Below are 19,637 nucleotides of genomic sequence, written 5' to 3'. Positions count from 1 at the left end.
GATCTGTTTCCAGACTAATATAGTTGGGGGCTATATTACAGATTGGTTATTTCTGCCTGCTGAAGCCATGTTTATTAGATATGCGTTTTTGTTTTGCATTTAACAATTGTGCGCACCCTGGGCAGGGGCAGGGGTATGGAGTGGGCGTGTGGGTACTCTTGATGAAAATTGTCTGCGACTCCTCTGTCAGGGTCAGCATTTAGGTCACTCTTCTTTCCCCATGATCGTAGTTTTGCGTGTTTCTTGTCGCAAGTCCTATTTCTAAAAGCATTTAAAAATTAGAAAGAACTGTATCTAGTATTGTCTTATCCTCTGTGAACCATACGTAACATGTTCTGTGTAGTGAAAGGTGGGTAGGATGGGAGAAAATGATGCTGTAACTAGTAAAAGGCATGGATAAGTTTTTACTAATTTGGGCTAAACCCAAAGGGGTTTTCTTATTTCTGGGCTCTCATAATTGTCTCTGTTGTTCTTGGGAAAGAATTCCACAGCTTTTTTTTTACTGAGGGAGGGAAGAACCCTGTCCCACACCTTCAAGACCCCAGGAGCCATGGCATATCTTCCAAGGGAAAAAATAAGTCAAGGCACCACCTGCTCTCATTTCTGACCTGCACCGTGAGGCCCAGGGAGGAAGCCACTGGGCCGGCCCGTGTGCCCGTGTGAGATGCCCAGTACGCAGGGCTAACAACTTATCAGCACACCCCTGAGTTTGTTTTCTTTGGGGTTCTCTGCTTGGCATAGGGTCTCATGTACTGGAAGTATTGAAAGTTACCATCTCACGGTAGCACTGATCCTCAAGGATGGCTTCTTGGAAGTAGTGGAGCTGTGAGAGACAGAAGGCCAGGGAGGCTGTTTCTGAATGGGGAAGAGAGAAAGGTATTCCAGAGGTTAGAGGCAACAAACCAAAACCCAGGGTGTCCAAAGTGAGACGATGGGATGATGTAGGAATCGTTGACAAGTTCGTGAACTACTGTGGTGAGCCAGTGACTTCTGAAGTTACATTTGGCCAGACAGGCTTCGTGGGTCTGTGGTCAGTGGATGGAGGAGACAGCTGGCACCAGTGCACGTTGCTGGAGGCACGGCGCTCCTGCGAGCAGTGATGGGCTAGAAGAAGTGTAGGACCCAACAGGTCTCTGTCTGGTAATCATTTCCCTAGACATTCTTGATGCTGCACATCAGTGACCGTTCAACATCTGGTTTTTCTGACTGTTGCATAAAGTTTCATTTTAGCTTCTAACAGTATGTGTTTCAGATTTTCTAAATGCTTCACATTTTTTCTCTTTTGCAAGCAGCTTGAATGGGCAGGTTGCCTGTTTTGGGAGAGATGATGGCTTTGTCTGTATTGGACCTTAACAGTTCCGTTGGACCTTCATGATGGATGGAGAAAGCAGATGGATTTTGTTTCATAAATTGAGGAATGCATTGTGACCCCTACCAGTATACCTAAAACTAACAAGGACTTCGGGGTGAGCCTAAAGTCAGACTCCCAAATGAACCACTTTGGAGGCTTTGGCTTTCATTTCTCTGAACAGCCAAGTATCTGAGGGAATCCAAACATTCTGCAATGGGTGTATGTTGTGTCCTTGGAGTGAAATAGAGTCAAATGGAGAATAAACCAAAGCAGAAAAGCTATTGGCAGTCCAGGGGACTTAGAGACCTTTATTAGTTTTTAAAAAGGATAGATATTTGGGAATTCCCTGGCGGTCCAGGGGTTAGGACTGCGCTTTCGCTGCCGAGGGCACAGGTTCAATCCCTGGTCGGGGAACTAAGATCCTGCAAACCAAGCAGTGTGGCCAAAATAAATAAAGAAAATGAAAAGGATAGGTTTTCATAGTTGTTGAAGCATTTTTTAATGTATTTAAAGAGTGTACCAACCAATGTGTGTAGAAGTTGGTAACAAATTCATCAATGAGTTTCCAGTTTTGGTTTCTCTTATCCAAGATCTCCTTCATATGCTTTAAGGAAGTTTGAGGTTCAATTCAGTATGATGTTTTTAACACGTATGATATGCATGTGTAAGTCATGTGTGGTTACCTATCAACATTTATTATGTATCTACTAGATGTCAAGAGCGCTGCTGCCTGTTTCCATAAATGCCTCCTTTAATCCTAACACCGGACCTGGAAGTATTAATAATTATCCTCACTTTAAAGGCAAGGAAACTGAGGTGTTCAGGCCTTACGCGACTTTCATAAGTACTGAGTGGCAGAGCTTGGCTCAAACTAGTTGAAGTCTCCTGGCGCCGAGACCTATCTCTGTCTTCCTTTCATCTTCCTTTATTAATTAGTAGTTGTCATAAATAAAAGGAACCCAGACACAGCCCGTGTTTACATGCATAGTGGTAGCTGGGTTTCAGGCAGTAGAGCTTTACTTAACAGGACCCTGGTCAGGGAATTCACAAATCACTTTTGCTGTGCTGTCCAGTGTCATCACCACTGGCCACAGATAGCGAATTAAATTTAATTAAAATGAAAAGAAATTAAAAATTCAGTGTCTCTGTTGCCACCAGCCACATTTCACACATTCGATAGCCACCTGTGGCTGGTGGCTTCTGTTGGATGGTGCGGACAGAGAACACTCCTGTCATCATAGAAAGTTGTATTGGGCGGCACTGCCAGCTCGAGGCTTTGGTCCAACCCATAGAATTTCCTCATCGGCGGTCCCCTGCCACATCTGTGACAATGGTGTGTGTCTGTCCAGATACTTCACAGCGTGCTCACTTTTTCTTCCAAGGAGGAAGTTGGCCGGATATGGAAGATGGAGCTGCTTAAAGAATCGGATGGGCTGGGAATTCAGGTTAGTGGAGGCCGAGGATCAAAGCGCTCACCTCACGCTATCGTTGTCACCCAAGTGAAGGAAGGAGGTGCCGCTCACAGGTGACTAGATAACTCTCCCCTCTCTCTGCCTCCTTGTCCTCCCCTCCCCTTCCCCCTGGTGCCGGGACTCTTCCGTTTGGTCAAAGCACTGGTGATTACAATTTACAAGGATGATGCTGGAGCACAGGAGGAAATCGGGCACGAGCGGTTCTGATTAAACACCCCTCTGAGCACAGGACGTGGCTAATTGCTGGGGCTACTGCAGGCTCTGCCACACCTGGAAGGAGAGATTAGATTTCTTTCTTGTCCAGTTTGAGTGTCAAGTGAATGTTACTTATCCTGACTTTTGGGATGCTGGTGACACGAGGTTCCTTATCAGGAGTGTGCCATACAGTGGAACACCACATCCCTGACAGCGTCACACCCATGAGGCTGTGGCTGATGACTTGGGGAAGTGACGGGCTTTAAACTTGACCACAGTTCATGTGCCGTGTCTGGATTCGTCAGCTCAATCAAGATTTGGTACACACTTGGATACGTGTGTCTCTGTCGTGCAGATGTGGAGGGGAAAAATAAATGTGAATTTCCTCCTTGTGACCTGAAAACAGTTCACACTCCAAAACTCCTTTTTTAACCTGAACGGTCACCTGAAGTAGGAAGAGGGACGGTGCTTAGGCCGAGCATGTCAAAGGAGAAGTCCATGGTGAACATCACGAGCTATGTCCTGTTTCCTTGTATATATAAGTGAATTTTGGTTTGTTTATAAAATCAAAAGAATAAACTTCCCAGCAATAAGAGAAAAAAAAAAAAGAAGTCCATGTTGAGTTAGAGGGATGTAGCCGTCCCCAAATGTAAGATATGCTCTTGGCATGTAGCTATTTGCTTCGGTATACATAGGGTATCTACTATTTACAAAGCACAATGGGATGTGTATATATGTTAGATGCCCATACGTATACAGTAGGTGGATAAAGGTAGAGTTTCCCTGATGAGGGAGGTGAATCCAGACTGAAATTAGTGTTCAGTCCAGGTACCCAGATGCTGAGAGGGAGATGGCAAACCAGAGCACTGTTGGCCAGCCCGAGATCCAGGGGCGCTCAAAACTGCATCTCTGAGCCACAGGTGAAGGAGCTCGAGGTATTTAGTCTGAACAAGGAGAGGACCAGGGTACAAACTCTCAAGGTGTTTCATGCTCAGCAGTCCCCTAACTAGAGAGCGCAATCCTGATAACTCAAGTAGAAATAAGATTAACTGCAGGTGTCAGTTATCTGGGTGGCAGTCATTATTGAAAGATTAAGACCTTAGATAGCTTGTATGCAGAAAAGCATCATTACACTTCCCAAATGATGGGTGCTTTAAGGAGCTCTCATCAGATAGCCATTTTCCCATTAGTCCTAGGTTTCAGGTTCTAGTCTGTCTTCGGAAAGTTGGCAATTAGGAAATTCCTGTGCCCAGAGATGAACTTACTTAGAACTGTTCCTTTCCGTTTTTCATGTGAGCTATTTCTAGTGGGTCTCACCATTTTCTTACAGCCTTAGCTTAGAGGGGTGTGTGTGTTTGTGTCTGGGTATTTAATTTACATGTGGGACATTCTAGTTAATAACTGGAGTTGAGAAAGGTGGGATTTAAGAGGGACATAAAAAGAACAGGGACAAGGATGGTCTTGATGGTGGCGTGGATAAGAAAACCCAGGGACACTGGCCCGAACCACTATGTTCTCCTTCATTCCTAAATCCCTCTCCTCCAGAGCGCCCACCCACACTCCCCCTTGAGGTTCCCGTGTGCTTGTCCTCTGTGGTTTTCCTCTTTCCCTTCTCTTTCCATCCTGAGCAACTACTGGGATTCTCAGCATTTCCCTGCTTTAGGGATTTTTGAAGAACAGAAAGCAGAGGCTGTCAGAAGTCTCTGGTGACTCCTGTCTTCTGTTAAAACCTAAATTCATAGAAAAGATGATGATGCATGTCCTAGAGGACACAGAGAGAGACTGGTGAGGTGGGGAGGGTAGAGAAGTAGGTTAATTCACCGAAAGAAAGCAAGGGGGAGCGAGTCCACAGATTGGAGAGCGACAGAGTGGGGTGAGTCTGAGAGTATGAGAGACGTGGTGGGTCCCATGGCATCGCCCTGGGTGCTGATGTAAAGCCTTCAGAGGGGATGGGAGATCCCTGGGCTTCGGGTCTCTCAGCCTCACCAGATTTCCCATCCCATGTTTAGCAATGAGATGAAAAGCCTCTGGCTGCTTTGGGATCGTGGGCGACCAGGCCATTGGAGGCTCAGTTGGAACCCACAGGACTGTTGACCCACCATGACTGACAGGGCCTGCCTGGTGCTCTGTAACAGTCTGCCACCCTTGGCCCACTGCAGGGCAGGCAGACCCGGGGGCAGCAGGCCTCCTGACAGCCTAGGGGGAAGGAAGCTCCAAGTCACTCACTTAATTTAAAGGACATAGAGAAATAGAACATGTGTTTATACTCACGTACACCAGTTCTGATACCTGCAACAGCAGTAACGTAGGCAATTCTTTATTCGTTTTTCTGTTCAACCTTCCGCTTATGAAGCTTGGCAGTAAGGACACAAAGAAGGAGGCAGTGGGAGACTTGACCCTCAAGGCCCTGTAACTCTTGGGGGCAGGGGTCACAGACACATGCGGTGTAGTGTCACAGGTGCCACAGAGGAAATCCAGGCAAGGGCGTGTCACCTGGGAAGAGAGAGGGATGTGGGTTAGAGAAGGACTCCTGGTTGGGGTCCGATACCTTCGCTCTGTCTGGGCTCAGCTCAGAGACTCGGCTGATGACTCAATCAAAGGGCAGTTTGGCAGGTAGGATTGAGGAAAGAATGACTAACTATCCTAAAGGCTTGGGGGTCTCAGTTCTTCCATCACGTCTCCACTTGCGTGGGAGATGTTTCATTGCCATTGATGTGGGATATGGTAGTAACGTAAGATCGTGCCTGTTCCTAAGCGACCATCTGCTCCTCATTCCCCGCACTGGGCGTCTGGACCCCGCCAGACGGGAGGATGAAGCCGTCCCATCCCAGCTGTCCCCAGTCATCCCTTCTCCTCTTTAGCCCATTTTTAACTGTCCCTCTCATGGCCCTCCCCAGCGCCCGGAAGATGGCCCTTCTCAAGCCCAGAATGTCTTGACGAGGGATTTTTGTTTCCCGTCTCCATTTCCTCAGGGATGGCAGACTGTCCTTAGGAGATGAGCTGCTGGTAATCAATGGTCATTTGCTAGTCGGGCTCTCTCACGAGGAAGCTGTGGCCATTCTTCGTTCAGCCACCGGAGTGGTTCAGCTGGTCGTGGCCAGCAAGGTAGGTGGTTTTTGTTTGTTTTGTAAAATATTTTAAATGGTGGCGGTGGATTTGGTTTTGAGCCCTCTCCATGTGCGACCCCCCTGCATACCACACACGTACACACCTGCCTTTACCTTGGGCCGTTCAAATAGCCATGATTCTACACCACAAGCCCACAAGGGGCCCTGAGCTGTGAAGGGCATTTCATCATCTTGCCTTCCTTTTAGGGTGTATCTAGGAGATGGAAAAGCAATAACAGGACTAAGGAAAAGGGAAGAATAGGAGGATGAGAAGAAGGACAGGGTGGAGAGAGTAGCAACTGGTCCAGGGGGACACCAGGGAGGAGATGTGGAGGTTGGTGGGACAGCAGGGGCGGGAGGGAGACGTGGACATGCACATCTTGCAGGTCCTTCAGGAAGGAGGTTGGGGTCGGCGTGGGGGCGCTGCAGGCTCTGACTCCCGGCAGCACAGCGTGTCGGTGCTGGAGGAAGCCCTGTGAACTCTGCTTGTGCAGTCACCCCCCTCCCTCTCCTCCTCCTCGGTTTTACAGATGACCCAGCGCGGCAGGGCTTCCATGGGGGCTGCCACCTTGAGGAGGCCTTGATGCTGCCGGCGGTGCCGGGACCCTCGTTCCTGACACAGAGCCGAGTCTGTCTGTCCCCTCCATCTCACTGCCGCCTCTCCTTCACCCAGCCTCGGGCTGCGGCTTCTTTCACCCCCACTCCCACAGCATGTGAAAATAGCGCTGAGGTCCGGGGCCCCCGTCGGCTTTCTCGCCGGGGTCCCCCCAGCCTCAGAGCACGGGGCAGAGGCGGCAGGATGCCACAGCTGTGTGACAAGAGGGGAGGAACGGGCTCTCTGGGTTCTGCTCTGCTGTCTGATGAGATGGTGGTGTTGATGAGACCGGGCAAGAGCCCACGGGACTCGGGAGCTCGTGCAGAGGAGCGCCGGGCTTATCCCAGTTCCAGCTCAGGGGAGAACCCGTGCGAGGCCCCCTAGTCCTTACCCCTTCACAGCCATGCGCTCTTGCCAGGAAGGCTGATTTCCCCCAATTAACCCTGATATGATTTTTGAACCCAGCATCCACAGGTTTTTACATATTTTCCTCCTTAGATCGCGTGGTCTGTTGCCTATTTGGGGAGTGTTTAGTAAATAGATGAGAAGAGTATTTTGAGTATCTGAAAAATCTGCTTTCCTCCCTTTATACCATTTACCCCAAGTCCCTGACCCTTAGGCTTCCAACCAGAACACAGAACCTTGGCAAAGACTTGGCAGGAAGAGCTGACACTGAGGCCCTGAAGACAGGAGTCGAGCCCTTCTCTGCTCATCGGCCGCCTCCTCCCCTCCCAGAGATGCGTGGGGCATCCGCTCTCTAGGGGCAGGGACGGAGCAAAGCCAGGGATGTGCTCCGTCGTCCTGGTGAATCCCACAAGGAGGGAAGGGCTGCAAGGGAAAGAGAAACAAATGCCTCATTTAGCCACGTGTGTTGGGAGTTTGAAAAGTATTATTGGTTCTTACACACACACACACACACACACACACACACACACATAGAGTCATATGTGTGTCCGGCCCACCTCCGCATGGTATACCACCTGTGGTATACTATGCCCCTCAAACCTTTAGTTTGCTGACTTCTTTCTCCTGCTAGTTTGGAAAATGAGGAAGGGAAGCCTCTTCTGTGTCAGCCACTATCCACAAACACACAACACAAAGTAAAATAAAAACCAAAAAGGGAAAAAAAAAGGGGTGGGGGGGCATTCATGGGTAAAGCTAATAATGAAGGGGCATACATGAGATTTTTGAAAACAGATTTTGATGCCTCAGCCGCGTTTTCACTCACGGACTTGAAGGAGGAAAGACACTAACATGTTTCAGGTAGCACTGGGTGCCAGGCGCTTCGTACCTACTGTCTCATTTAATTCTTAAAATAAATCCCATGAGAGAGCCATTCGTCCTGTTTATTCAGAGGATGAAGCTCAAATCTAAGAGGTTAATTAATTTGCCCAGAGGTCATACAAGTAGCGGGTGACAGAAGCAGGTTTCATCCCGGGTCCTTTGGACTTCAGAGTTTCATGCTGCGCCTTAGTCACATAAGATATAAAGGACAGCAGAGCCAATGGTTTTAGAAAAAGGTAATGTGTTCCTGCCAGAGGCTTTGACATTTAGGGACACTTTGTAGGGCAGCGCAGAACCCAGAGCTGAGGAACAGGCGTCCATTCTGGTTTTCAGTCGGTTGGCTCTTGGCCGTCTGTCCTGAGCTACGGCCCTGACGCTGACCCAGCCCCCAGTGTTGTGCCTCCCTTCACTCCTTCCCATTTGTTCCACGTACAGTGGAACTAGGCAGTACGCTGCTACAACAGCTGCCTGCTGTTTGTTCCTGAACTTAATCTACACCATCCAAGGGGCTCATCCACGGAGGAGAAAAAATAAGTCAATCTTTAGGTACCTCTGGGCATCTGTTCCTCTTCTTCATCCCACAAAACCAAATCATCCACAGATTTTGTTTCTGTCTTTATATTTGAAGAGAGGGAGAAGAGAAAAAGAACTTTTGACTTACTGAATGTAAGGAATAAATAAAAACCTAAATCATTATTGCAGATAATTGTGTCACAAAACTTTAAGGCATTGTTTTGGAAATATAGCAGTCACTTTCTTCTGGAGAGGGTGTCTCATGTTTCTACACAAATATGTCATTTGTGTATACAGAGGAGCTTAGAAAGTTTTTGCTGAATGAATAAACTTAGAATATCCAAGTTTGTTTTGATATTCCTAGAAATAACATGCATAGGAATACAAATTTCTCTCATGCTCTCTCTCTTTTTTTGTTTCGTTCTTGGTTTTTATTAACAAGAAATGTGTATTCATTATATCTAGTGTAGACAACCCAGAAAAAAATATAGAGGAGAAAAACAAGATAACATTTTTGTAATACCGCCAATAGTACTATCCACTAACTGGTGTGTCCTTCCAGACAGGAACACGTATGCGTGTGCAAATACACACACGTTTTCTTTTAAATGGAATCAAACACAAGGAGACAGAGTGTACCTGGAGGCAGTCCCACCAGGATTCAAGTGCCAGCACAGCCCTTTGAAAGCTGTGTATCTTGAGCAAGTTACTACATCTCTTGAAATCTCACTTGTACAGTAAGAATCAATAACTGCTTCTTGGGATGTTAAGAAGATTAAATGAACTATAAAGAGCTCTGAACAATGTAGTTGCTCACAGTGAGATCTTGGAGAAATGTGTGCCTTTGTGGTTATCACACAGTCTTGTGTCCAGTTTATTATTACATCTGTGATTAATATGGTGCTTACATATTATTTTTAACCTGTTTTTTTTTGCTCGGTAACATGCTATAAGAACTCTTTCCACATCAGGAAGCGTATTTCTAGAGCAGCATTTTTAGTGGCAGTGGAGTCTTCTATCCTGTGGCTGTTGTGAAACTTACTCAGCAGTTGGGACTTTCATTTTTTTAAGCTTTCTATTAATAGTTGAGCAGAACTGACATCACAGAAGAGGACCCAACTCATTCTCGTTAATAACTCTTTTTCCCTTCCTAGGGCAAGGTCTAAAAGTATGGTGGTCACAAATTACTGATCTAAAATGAATGCGCATCAGGTACCTTGAAGGTGGAACCTGCATCAAACTATTAACAAACATCACTGTCACCAGGTGCCAACTCACTAGTAGTTTGTAACGTACCTTGTATAAGATGGGTATTTTTTTTGTTGTTCTCTTTTCTGTCAACCCCCAAGGAATATGATCAAAACTATCCACATTTCCTTCCTTGTAGAAATTGCTGGTGTGGGGGAGAAAGAGGAGAGAACACATTGCTCTTTCCTTCTGGCCTCAGATCAGCCCCTGCAGCCCTGGTCCCTGGCCTCGCGTGCTATGTCATTTCCCCGGAGAGCTCTCGGCTCCTGTGCGTGCCTCATCTGTCCTTGGGAGTGTCCCATGGCCTCATTGCTCTCGCCTGCGTCCCACAACCCGTACTGACCTTATCTGTGTGTAGGAAGGCGGGACTGTGGTGATGAAGACCGCTTTGGAGTCTAATCTTAATGGAGTCTTGATCCCATGTGTTTTTGTTGACCTTCAAAAGTTGTTCAAGGGCTGCTTTCCTTGCCAAGACATTTTCAGTCTCCGCTTTGACATTGTGATTCAATAAAGGATCTAATGTCTTTCTAACGGCCGTGGGCTTGGGAGATGAGCAATGAGGGAGAGGAGGATGTGGTGGATATTTGAGCTCTGAGCAAGGCCTGGGGACACAGCACTGAGTAGAAATGGTTTGGGGAGCTCTCAGACAAGCAGGGGAGATGGACAAGTAAGTTAGATACCCACAGCGAGGCGATGAACAGTAGAGGATGTTAGAGGACAAAGGAGAGGCAACATGGAATGCGTCTAGAGGTGATCCAGGGAGGCTTGCAGGAGAGGATGCTCAGGCTTTGCCCAAAGAGGCCTTTGTTATGAGAGGAAGGGTGGCCTAGGCAGGGAAGCTGCTAGTGGAACAGGCAGCAGGGCAGGGGAGAGCCCAGCATGTTTGAAAGTCTGTACGGCTTGAATGGAAGGGAAGGTTGGAGGGGAGAATGGAGGGGGATGAGTTTGGAGAGCTGGGCAGAGGCCAGATCTGTGATATTGGCCTGCCGGTGAGGGCGTTTAAACTATATCCTGAAAGTAAGACAGGGAGGGCATCGAAGGATCTTAAGTTCACGGAGCTTAGATTGCCTGTAGAAACATTCGCCTGAGAAACATAGATTCATCAAGAAAAAAAAAAAAAGATCTGGGTTTAAATCAGGTCCACACCCCTGACATTTAAGGTTACCTTGCACACCTGGAAATGTGGAACTAACACTGCATATAGTCTTTGGGTTGGGAGCACGTGACCACTTGTGGTTGACTCTGCTCGGTCTTCCTTGACCTTCACCTTGATATGGTGATTCATGGGCCTTTCATTGTGTCCCCACAGGAAAGCTCTGCAGAGGACATCCTCAGGCTAACATCTAAGAGTTTGCCTGATCTGACCAGCTCGGTAGAGGACGTGTCCTCTTGGACAGATAACGAAGACCAAGAGCCGGACGGGGACGGGGACGAAGGAACCGGCTCGTCTGCCGTCCAGGGAGCAGTAAGTGTGCTTTCCCAGGCTGCTCCGCTGGGACGATGTTTTCCCAAAGACATGGGTGCCAAGGTCAGAGATAAAAGCTTGAGATAGATAGTATGATCGAGACCAGGATGGGAGAGGACCACAGTCCCTCTTTTTATTTTTTGTCAGAATCATCCAGAAAAATCTGTGAGGGGAATACTTTCCATTTAAGAAAAACAATTGACCCTGGAATTGACACTGGAAGTAAGAGAGCAATTGGGTATTGAGTTCAGTGTGTATATCAATTCTAGGATGTCGAATAGTATATACAAGGGTTTTGTTACTTCTTGATATAGTGTTTGAAAACTATCATTTGTGAATTTAAACTTAGACTAAGAGATGACTGGTTGAAAGTGGAATGTTAAAATAACACAGAACCCATTCGGGTGAAGTTGTATAATTGTGTCTCCCAGTTTTAATGAATCAGGACTTTTACCTGGCTTGTAGCTCGTCCTCACACAGCCTGTGACGCCTCACGCTCTCGTGGGCTGCTCCCCCGTGTGGTCTGGCACAGAGTCAGGAGGGCTTGCGGTTAGCTGTGGTTTCAGTGCGGCCCTGTGGTCTCCTCTCTGTATCCTAGATCTGACAGATATGCCGTTTTTAGTGTAAAACCTTGTTAGCCACTGTTCCCCATTCAACCAGCCCTGGGGAGAGAACCTTTTTTCTACCATTTGAAACCCTTACTCCTTCCCATCAGCACTGAACCTAGGCAGCATGGGTAAGTGTTGGGAAATTAGTCTTGTTTACAATTAAGCCTTAGAAGACAAAAAAGAAAAGAAAAAAAGTATCTTTTCCTATTTACATAATATGCTATTTTAATTTAAGGAAGAAAAAGTTACTTTTTCCCTTTTTTTTTGATCATGGGAGTTCCAGGGCCACTGAGTATGGTTGTGCAAGTTGTGGACTGCACAAAGATGCCACATCTAAGGGAGCACCATTTACATCATAAACATCATAGGCTTTTATGTTTATGAGGACAGTTTCCTGGAAGATGGCAACAAAGAGTTTTGTTCTAACAAAAATCAGTACATTAGGGACAATTTTCCAGTAAAAGAAGGAAAACATCTTGAAGAAGGGGTACTTTTTGTAATTTGGCCAGAGGCCCTATGCAGGCCCATTATTGATTTCAAATGCTGTTCCAGCAGCTTTTCCCTCAAAGGAGAGCTTTCTCAGAAGACTAACCTGTAAAGCAGGTAAAGGAGACCTGAATGGATGGGGTTGAAGTGAACAGTTTAAAGACAACTGTGTGATTATTCCCACCTCTTTGTATTACGACACCATTCAGTTGCCGCTTTTTCCTTAATTTTACTTTAGTAAGGATGGAGACCACACTAACGTCATGACCACCACTGCCTCCCTGACTGAACCCTGTCTACTTTTCGGGCCTCACCTCACACCAAGCTCACTGTCCTCCAGCGGTCCTTCATGCTGACTGCACACTTTTCAGCCACAGGACCTTTGCAAATGCTATTCTGTCTCTCTGAAATCCTGTTTGCCTAACTGACTCTAATTCATTTTTTGTTTTTTGGGGGTTTTTTAAATTAACTTTTTTGGAGTTTAGTTGCTTTACAATGTTGTATTGGTTTCTACGGTACAGCAAAATGAATCAGCTGTATGTATACATATGGCCCCTTTTTTGGATTTCCTTCCCATTTAGGTCACTACAGAGCATTGAGTTCCCTGTGCTATATAGTAGGTTCTCATTAGTTCTTCTCTGCCAACTCATCCCACCCTCACTTCCCCCTTGGTATCCATACGTTTGTTCTCTATGTCTGTGTCTCCAATTCATCTTTTGGATCCTTTAGTGTTATTTCCTCAGAGAAACTTCCAGAATATATCCTATCTATGTTAAATCTCTTAGCGCTCATGCCAAGACCATGTGGCTTTCCTGTGAACTGCTTGTCACATTTAGATTTGTGATTATTTAATTAAAATCTGTTACTCCCATCCAACTGTGAACTCCATCAGATGTGGGAACGTGATGACTGGTTTGAGTTCCCAGTGAATCCCTAGCATTTAGCCTGTACATCTGGTGCTAGGTTATAAATAACTAAATAAATTTAAAAACAAACAACAGGACAAGCATTTACTGAAAACTAAGGGAAAAAATGATAACAAAATCTAACTAGGTTCATCCCCCATAAACATTACTGTTACACCCCTGGCTCGTAGCTGACCGCAGCATGGCGGCCTCAGAGGGCTGATGGGGCCATATCCACGTTCCGGCCCCTACAAGAGTGACCTACAGAGACGCTCCCCGGATAAGCCTGGAACAGGCTGACCGTCCTGTGTGGCTTCTCCGGCTATTGTCTACCCACCCTTCAAGGCCAAGAGCTTTCTGGGCCACCCACCCTCCCTCCCTGTGACCTCCCCCGCCCCAGGCACTCTCCGTTCTCTGTTGGCACAGCAGTCACCCTCTGCACAGAAGGGGAACGGAGTGTGCGGCAGTCCAGCCCGCAGACCTCTCAACTCCAGCCTGACTCCACCGTTCCCACCTTTTCTAACCAGACATGGCTCTCCAGCCCGGATCCAGCCCCGGACTTCTCCCCTCACGTGCTCACAATCTGGACAGCTCGCCCCTGCTGAGCAGATCTCACCGCTCAGCTGCCGTGCCCTGCACAACTCAGCCAGTTTTCAATGACGATCTAAGTAAGCTCAAGATTTAAAGAGAGGAAAACTCTGCGATACACCTGCACCTCCTCTGAGAAATCCCAAAGCCAGTTATGTGTCACAATAGCCTATAGAGAGGTTATAGTCACATTTTTTAAATCTCATAATTCATAACCTCTTGCAAAAAAATCCAAGGAATTATTTGCCTAGGAATTTTTCTACACTAAATACTGCTCTAATAAATGGGCCATTACATTTACTAAATGTATTACATGTTATTTTTTAAGTTATAATTTAAACTTACTATAGTTTTATAAATTTATAATGCTTTTTAGAAATGGTTATAATTTAAATTATGTTAAATGAGTTCTGATTACAAAAGTAACGTTTCCACTACATAAATGGTTTTTGACCCCAAAAAACCCACAAAAGACAATACAAATCACCAAGAATCCTGCTATTCAGAGATAGCCGTCTTTAACATTTTGCTATGCCTTTCTACTTGATTTTCTTTTTGCTTAAGCACATATATATTTTTAATTGATCTTATGTTAGCATACTTCTGAAACTTGCTATGGTCTTAATGATATAATCCTGAACATTTACCCATGTCATTAAAGGGTCTTCTGAAACATGATTTATAATGGCTAATATTTTATAACATGGATATACCATGATTTATTTTACTAATTTTCTTTTTTTTTTTTTAAGATTTTCTTTTTTTTGATGTGGACCAGTTTTAAAGTCTTTATTGAATTTGTTACAATATTGCTTCTGTTTTATGTTTTGGTTTTTTGGCCGCGAGGCATGTGGGATCTTAGCTCCCTGACGAGGGATCAAACCCATACCCCCTGCGTTGGAAGGTGAAGGCTTAACCACTGGGAAGTCCCTATTCTACTCATTTTCTACCAGAAATTCCCTTTACATCAATCACATGTATGTTTAGCTTTTAAAATTATAAAGACTTCTTATGGAACATGTTTGTCCGTGTACCTCTGTGCACATTTTTCATTTTCTCAATTTCTTAAATAGCTTGTAGCAGTAGAATTGCTTAGTTGAAGGTTTTCTCCAGGGAGGTTACACTAATTTACACTTCTGGCAGTGCCTGGGTCCCCTCATCACCAATAACATTATCTTTAAAAAGTTTACCAGTTGATCACATATTGTTGTGAATGCTTATTATTGCAGTTTTGCCAAAGGAATTTCTGTGGATTCTGCCATAACATGCTTTTTTTGGGAAACTTTAGGTTGCCTTTAAGGAGAAACAAATGACTCTGAGCAGTAGTCCCTGACAAGTACACACGTTTCAGGGCTGTATTTCTGAGTTTCTCCATCAGTCACCCACAGCTCTCATACGCACATCCCAGATCTGTTATCATAAGTGGAGCAACCAGCACTGATCTTGCTTAGACACTTGGTTCTGCCTTCTGTGTGCCCTGGATACCACCTCACCCCACTTCACCTTCCGCTCCATCCCCCTCACAAAGCATCACCGGGCTTTTCCCTGGCCCGTCACCCTTGCCTGAACACCCGTCATCTGTCAGCCATTCTCTTGAGCTCTGGTTTCATGCCAGATGACCCAGGCATGAGACAGAGTCCTGCAGGGCCAGAAAGTGGGCACATGACATTTTACCAACTTCACAGTCTGCCCAAGGTCTGCCCCACTGGGCCTTCTAAAGGTTCAGCTCAACTACTGAGAGAGAAAAAAAATTTTTTTTCAGTTCTGTGTTTGTAATCCAAGACTCTTTGTTGTATAGTTTGTAAACACTAACGAACCACTTAAAAGAAAGAAACCTGGGACTGTTTTAATCAACTGAGTCACAAAGTCTCTTACTTCCCAGATGATAATGATTAAGCCTGCTGCCAAGTTCCACTCTGACTTTGACTCTTCTTGTCCCTGTAAGTCATGGACGTTCCAAGCACTTAGGTGAAGCGAATGTAATACAAGTGCTTAGGATCTGCCGTGAGCACCCTTGTGATTTATTTTTCATGGCTGTAATAGACGGCAGTGAGATTTTCCTTCCGAGAAGTTCTAGCCATGCTTAGAATAGAACCATATGGTGAATATCAAGTGCGAGGGGTAGAGGCAGGAAGAAGAGAGCAGGAATGGGACAGTGAAATCCCACGGTCATTTGCATAATTGTCGTCCATCTCAGTGGGGTCCGGCTTCAGTGAGAGGGCCCTTCCTCCAGCTCCCACCACCACCACATCCAGTCTTTTTTTTTAATGAGTTTGTTTATTTATTGGGCTGCTTTGGGTCTTCGTTCCTGCACGTGGGCCTGCTCTAGTTGTGGCGAGCAAGGGCCACTCTTCATTGCAGCATGCAGGCTTCTCACGGCGGTGGCTTCTCTTGCTGTGGAGCTTGGGCTCTAAGGGCACAGGCATGTGGGATCTTCCCGGCCCAGGGATCAAACCCCTGCCCCTTGCACTGGCAGGCGGATTCTTATCCACTGCGCCACCAGGGAAGCCCACCACATCCAATCTTAAAGACTGCCAGTTTGGTCTCAGAAATAGCTGAGTCTGGTCCCCTCCCCCATACCCACTGGGGTCTTGATCAACCCGAATGGCCATTCTTTCTCAAGTCTGGCTTCTCCACTTTATCGTCTGCTCTGCAATGACAGTTTTTAAATGAGAATCTAACTGTGTCGCTTAAAGTCCTTCAGTGGGTGTCAATCACAGCTGCTTAACATGAAGCCATCAGCTCCAGCCTGTGCTGCCTTTCCTCCTGTACATGCTCCCGACAGCCCTACGCGCACGCACACACGCACGTGTGCGCTCACACAGCCCTCCCTGGCGCTCTCCCTAATCGGCTAATCACTGCTCCCCTGGCCTCTAGCATTTAGCATCTGCTCTTCTCTGTTTGTTGTTACGTATCTCTTTGGGAGAAGAAAGAAAATACTTTATAAACTTTCGAAGTCAGGTATACGTCGTTGGGTCCCGAGTATCCAACCAAGTGCCTTGTATTCAACAAATACTCAGTGCCTATTTCTCAGTCTTCAAGCTGTCTGTAGAGCAGTGGTTCTCAAAGTGTGGTCCCCAGATCAGCAGCATCAGCATCTCCTGGAAATTTGTTAGAAATAAAAGTCCTCAGGTCCCCAGACCTGCTAAATCGGAAACTCTGAGGGTGCCATCTAAACATCTGTTGTTTAATAAGCCTTCCGGTGACTTGGACTCAGGCTAACATTTGAGAACTTTAGAGCCCTCCAATCAAATGAGTGGCACATGCGTTATTATTAGCTATTCAAAAAAGTGTGTATCCTTTTTCCAAGTGTAAATAATTATAGTTCATCTTTTTTGGTTTTATTATTTATTATTATTATTTTTACAAAGTTATTGATTTATTGACTGCGTTGGGTCTTTGTTGCTGCGTGGGCTTTCTCTAGTCGCGGAGAAGGGGGCCACTCTTCACTGCAGTGCGTGGGCTGCTCACTGCAGTGGCTTCTCTTGTTGCAGAACACAGGCTCTAGGTGCATGGGCTTTAGTAGTTGTGGCACTTGGGCTCAGTAGTTGTGGCTGGCAGGCTCTGGAACATGTGTCCCCTGCACTGGCAGGCAGATTCTTAACCACTGAGCCACCAGGGAAGCCCATCTTTTTTGGTTTTTTATTTTTTTAATTAATTTTATTGAAGTACAGTTGATTTACAATGTGTTAATTTCTGCTGTAGAGCAAAGCAACTCAGTTTTATATATGTATATTTTTTTCATATTCGTTTCCATTATGGTTTATCACAGGATATTAAATATAGTTTCCGGTGCTATATGTAGAAACTTCTTCTTTATTCATCCTGTATATAGTAGTTTGCATCTAGTTCATCTATTTCAAAATGAGATTTTTAAGGAAAAAACATATCTGGCCTTCTGAGAGAGTGGCTTTTTTTAAAAGGAAGACAGGAGGAAGAGTTTTAACATAAAGGGGTGTAGAATAGGTGATACCACTTAAGTAATTAGGAATCTGTCTTTCCCTTTTTATATTTTGAACAAAAACAAAAAAAGCGAAAATGGAAGTAATGTTTGTTGTTGCCAAACCTGCAACTGTCAAAGCTCAGCTGGGAAGATTTTTGTTTAGCACATCAGTCAGCAGACCTGTATCCGGCTTCCTTTGGCATCAAGGGAATCCGTTCTGACATTTCTGGAATCACCCGTTTGGAAAATCTTGGAGAACTTTTGGGTTATTAGGGTTTAAGAAGGAATAAAGGACTTCATCTCTCAAAAGGGAAGAAACTGGATCTCTTGATTCTGTAAGTCTGATGTTAGTGCTTGATTCTTTGTTTATTGACGGCTTAGCCCTGAGGTGTGAGAACCTGAATCACAGGCTTTTGGAAAAGGCAGCATCCTTGGCGTGGGGGAAGGGAGCGAATACCAGTCTGTACATGGAGAGAAAGGAGAGGCTCCCTTGTGTTTTATTTGGATTAAATAATTGATATGTGTTGGCTCCTAAATGTTTCCTGAAGTGTCGGGGCGCTGCGGACTTGCCTTGAAGTGTCTGAGGGTGCTGTTTCTGGTGGAGTCAGAGTGTGGGACTGTGTTGTTTGGGGCCTGAGCTAGAGATTTCTGGTGAGTCGAACTTAGAGGCTCATGCAAGGAACAGTGCGCACCAAGAGTGTAAACTTGTCATTAGTATCAAAACAGGAAGGCCCCAGTGTCTGACAGAAAAATCAGATCTTCACGGAGTGAAACTATTAATGCAGAGAGACACTGGCTCAGGGCTCCCTGAGCTTTTTTTTTTTTTTAACTTATTTATTTTATTGGCTGTGTTGGGTCTTTTTTGCTGTGTGCGGGCTTTCTTTTTAGTTGCAATGAGTAGGGGCTACTCTTTGTTGTGGTGTGCGGGCTCCTCATTGCCGTGGCTTCTCTTGTTGCGGAGCACGGGCTCTAGGTGTGTGGGCTTCAGTAGTTGCAGCACATGGGCTCAATAGTTGTGGCTCACAGGCTCTAAAGCACAGGCTCAGTAGTTGTGGCGCATGGGCTTAGTTGCTCCATGGCATGTGGGATCTTCCTGGAGCAGGGATCGAACCTGTGTCCTCTGCATTGGCAGGAGGATTCTTAACCACTGCGCCACCTAGGAAGCCCTCCCTGAGCTTTTTTGTAGGGGGAGCAAATGTTCTTTCCTAAAGCCTCAAGGGGAGGGTGTTAAGGCAGGCTACTCATATGAGCACTGGCGGGCCCTGCTGCTGAGTCTCAGGGTCCCTCTGAGCACAGCACAGTGGCAGCCACTGCTTAGAGATGCCCTCCATCTGCTCCTGGGTCAGAAACAGTCTTTCCTTTTCCTTGGCCTCCACTTTCTACTTATGTAACTTCAGGACTCCCCTCCTCCAGGAAGTCTTCCTGGATACACGTATCCTTCATGCCTGTACTACATACTGTATTTTCCTTCATGACCCTTAACACAGATTGTAAAGACACATTTATACATGTGACTGCTTGCTTAATGTCACCCTCCCCTTGAGTAGAGAGGATCCATGGGGGACAGGGCTCATGTCAGGTTTGTTCACGGTTTACTCTCAGTATGTATGATGGATGGATGCTTGGACAGGTGGGCAGACAGGTGGATGGTTGATGTTCCCTCTCTCATTCCCTGATGCCCCTGAATACCTGTCATCACAAGGCTTATTTACCTTCCATTGACTTGCCCGTCTTGCCCTGCACACCATGAATTTTAAGTGGGCGTGGCACACTTATTGTTTGTATCTGCCTCTCCCTTCTGGGAGTTTCCATCTGGGATACAAATATCAGTGATAGAGAAATTGTTTTTCCAAGTATAGCACTGGGAGAACAGTGTC

General features: G+C 45.9%; 1 protein-coding gene across 13 annotated transcripts in view; it reads left to right on the top strand.

The window, feature by feature from the left end:
* The window catches only part of PDZD2 (PDZ domain containing 2), a 190,633-nt gene that overhangs the window by 103,502 nt on the left and 67,494 nt on the right, over positions 1-19,637 (top strand). For 7 of the 13 annotated variants that reach the window (XR_009049124.1, XM_057708100.1, XM_057708102.1 and 4 more), the window contains 3 exons: positions 2,734-2,876; positions 5,991-6,123; positions 11,075-11,230. Coding sequence is in view for 9 of the 13 variants with exons in the window: in XM_057708100.1 (XP_057564083.1) it covers positions 2,734-2,876; positions 5,991-6,123; positions 11,075-11,230 (432 nt within the window). In the remaining 4 variants the exon portion in view is untranslated. Of the gene's footprint in view, positions 1-1,292; positions 1,467-2,733; positions 2,877-5,990; positions 6,124-9,671; positions 9,784-11,074; positions 11,231-13,820; positions 13,898-17,858; positions 18,096-19,637 lie in introns of those variants that run through there. The other 6 variants (XM_057708103.1, XM_057708107.1, XM_057708104.1 and 3 more) reach the window with 5 other exon arrangements.

Source organism: Hippopotamus amphibius, chromosome 15 (genome assembly GCF_030028045.1).
Source record: "Hippopotamus amphibius kiboko isolate mHipAmp2 chromosome 15, mHipAmp2.hap2, whole genome shotgun sequence".
Classification (NCBI taxonomy): Eukaryota; Metazoa; Chordata; class Mammalia; order Artiodactyla; family Hippopotamidae; genus Hippopotamus; species Hippopotamus amphibius.
The sequence above is the reverse complement of the archived record's forward strand: the minus strand, read 5'-3'. Positions and strand labels throughout refer to the sequence as shown.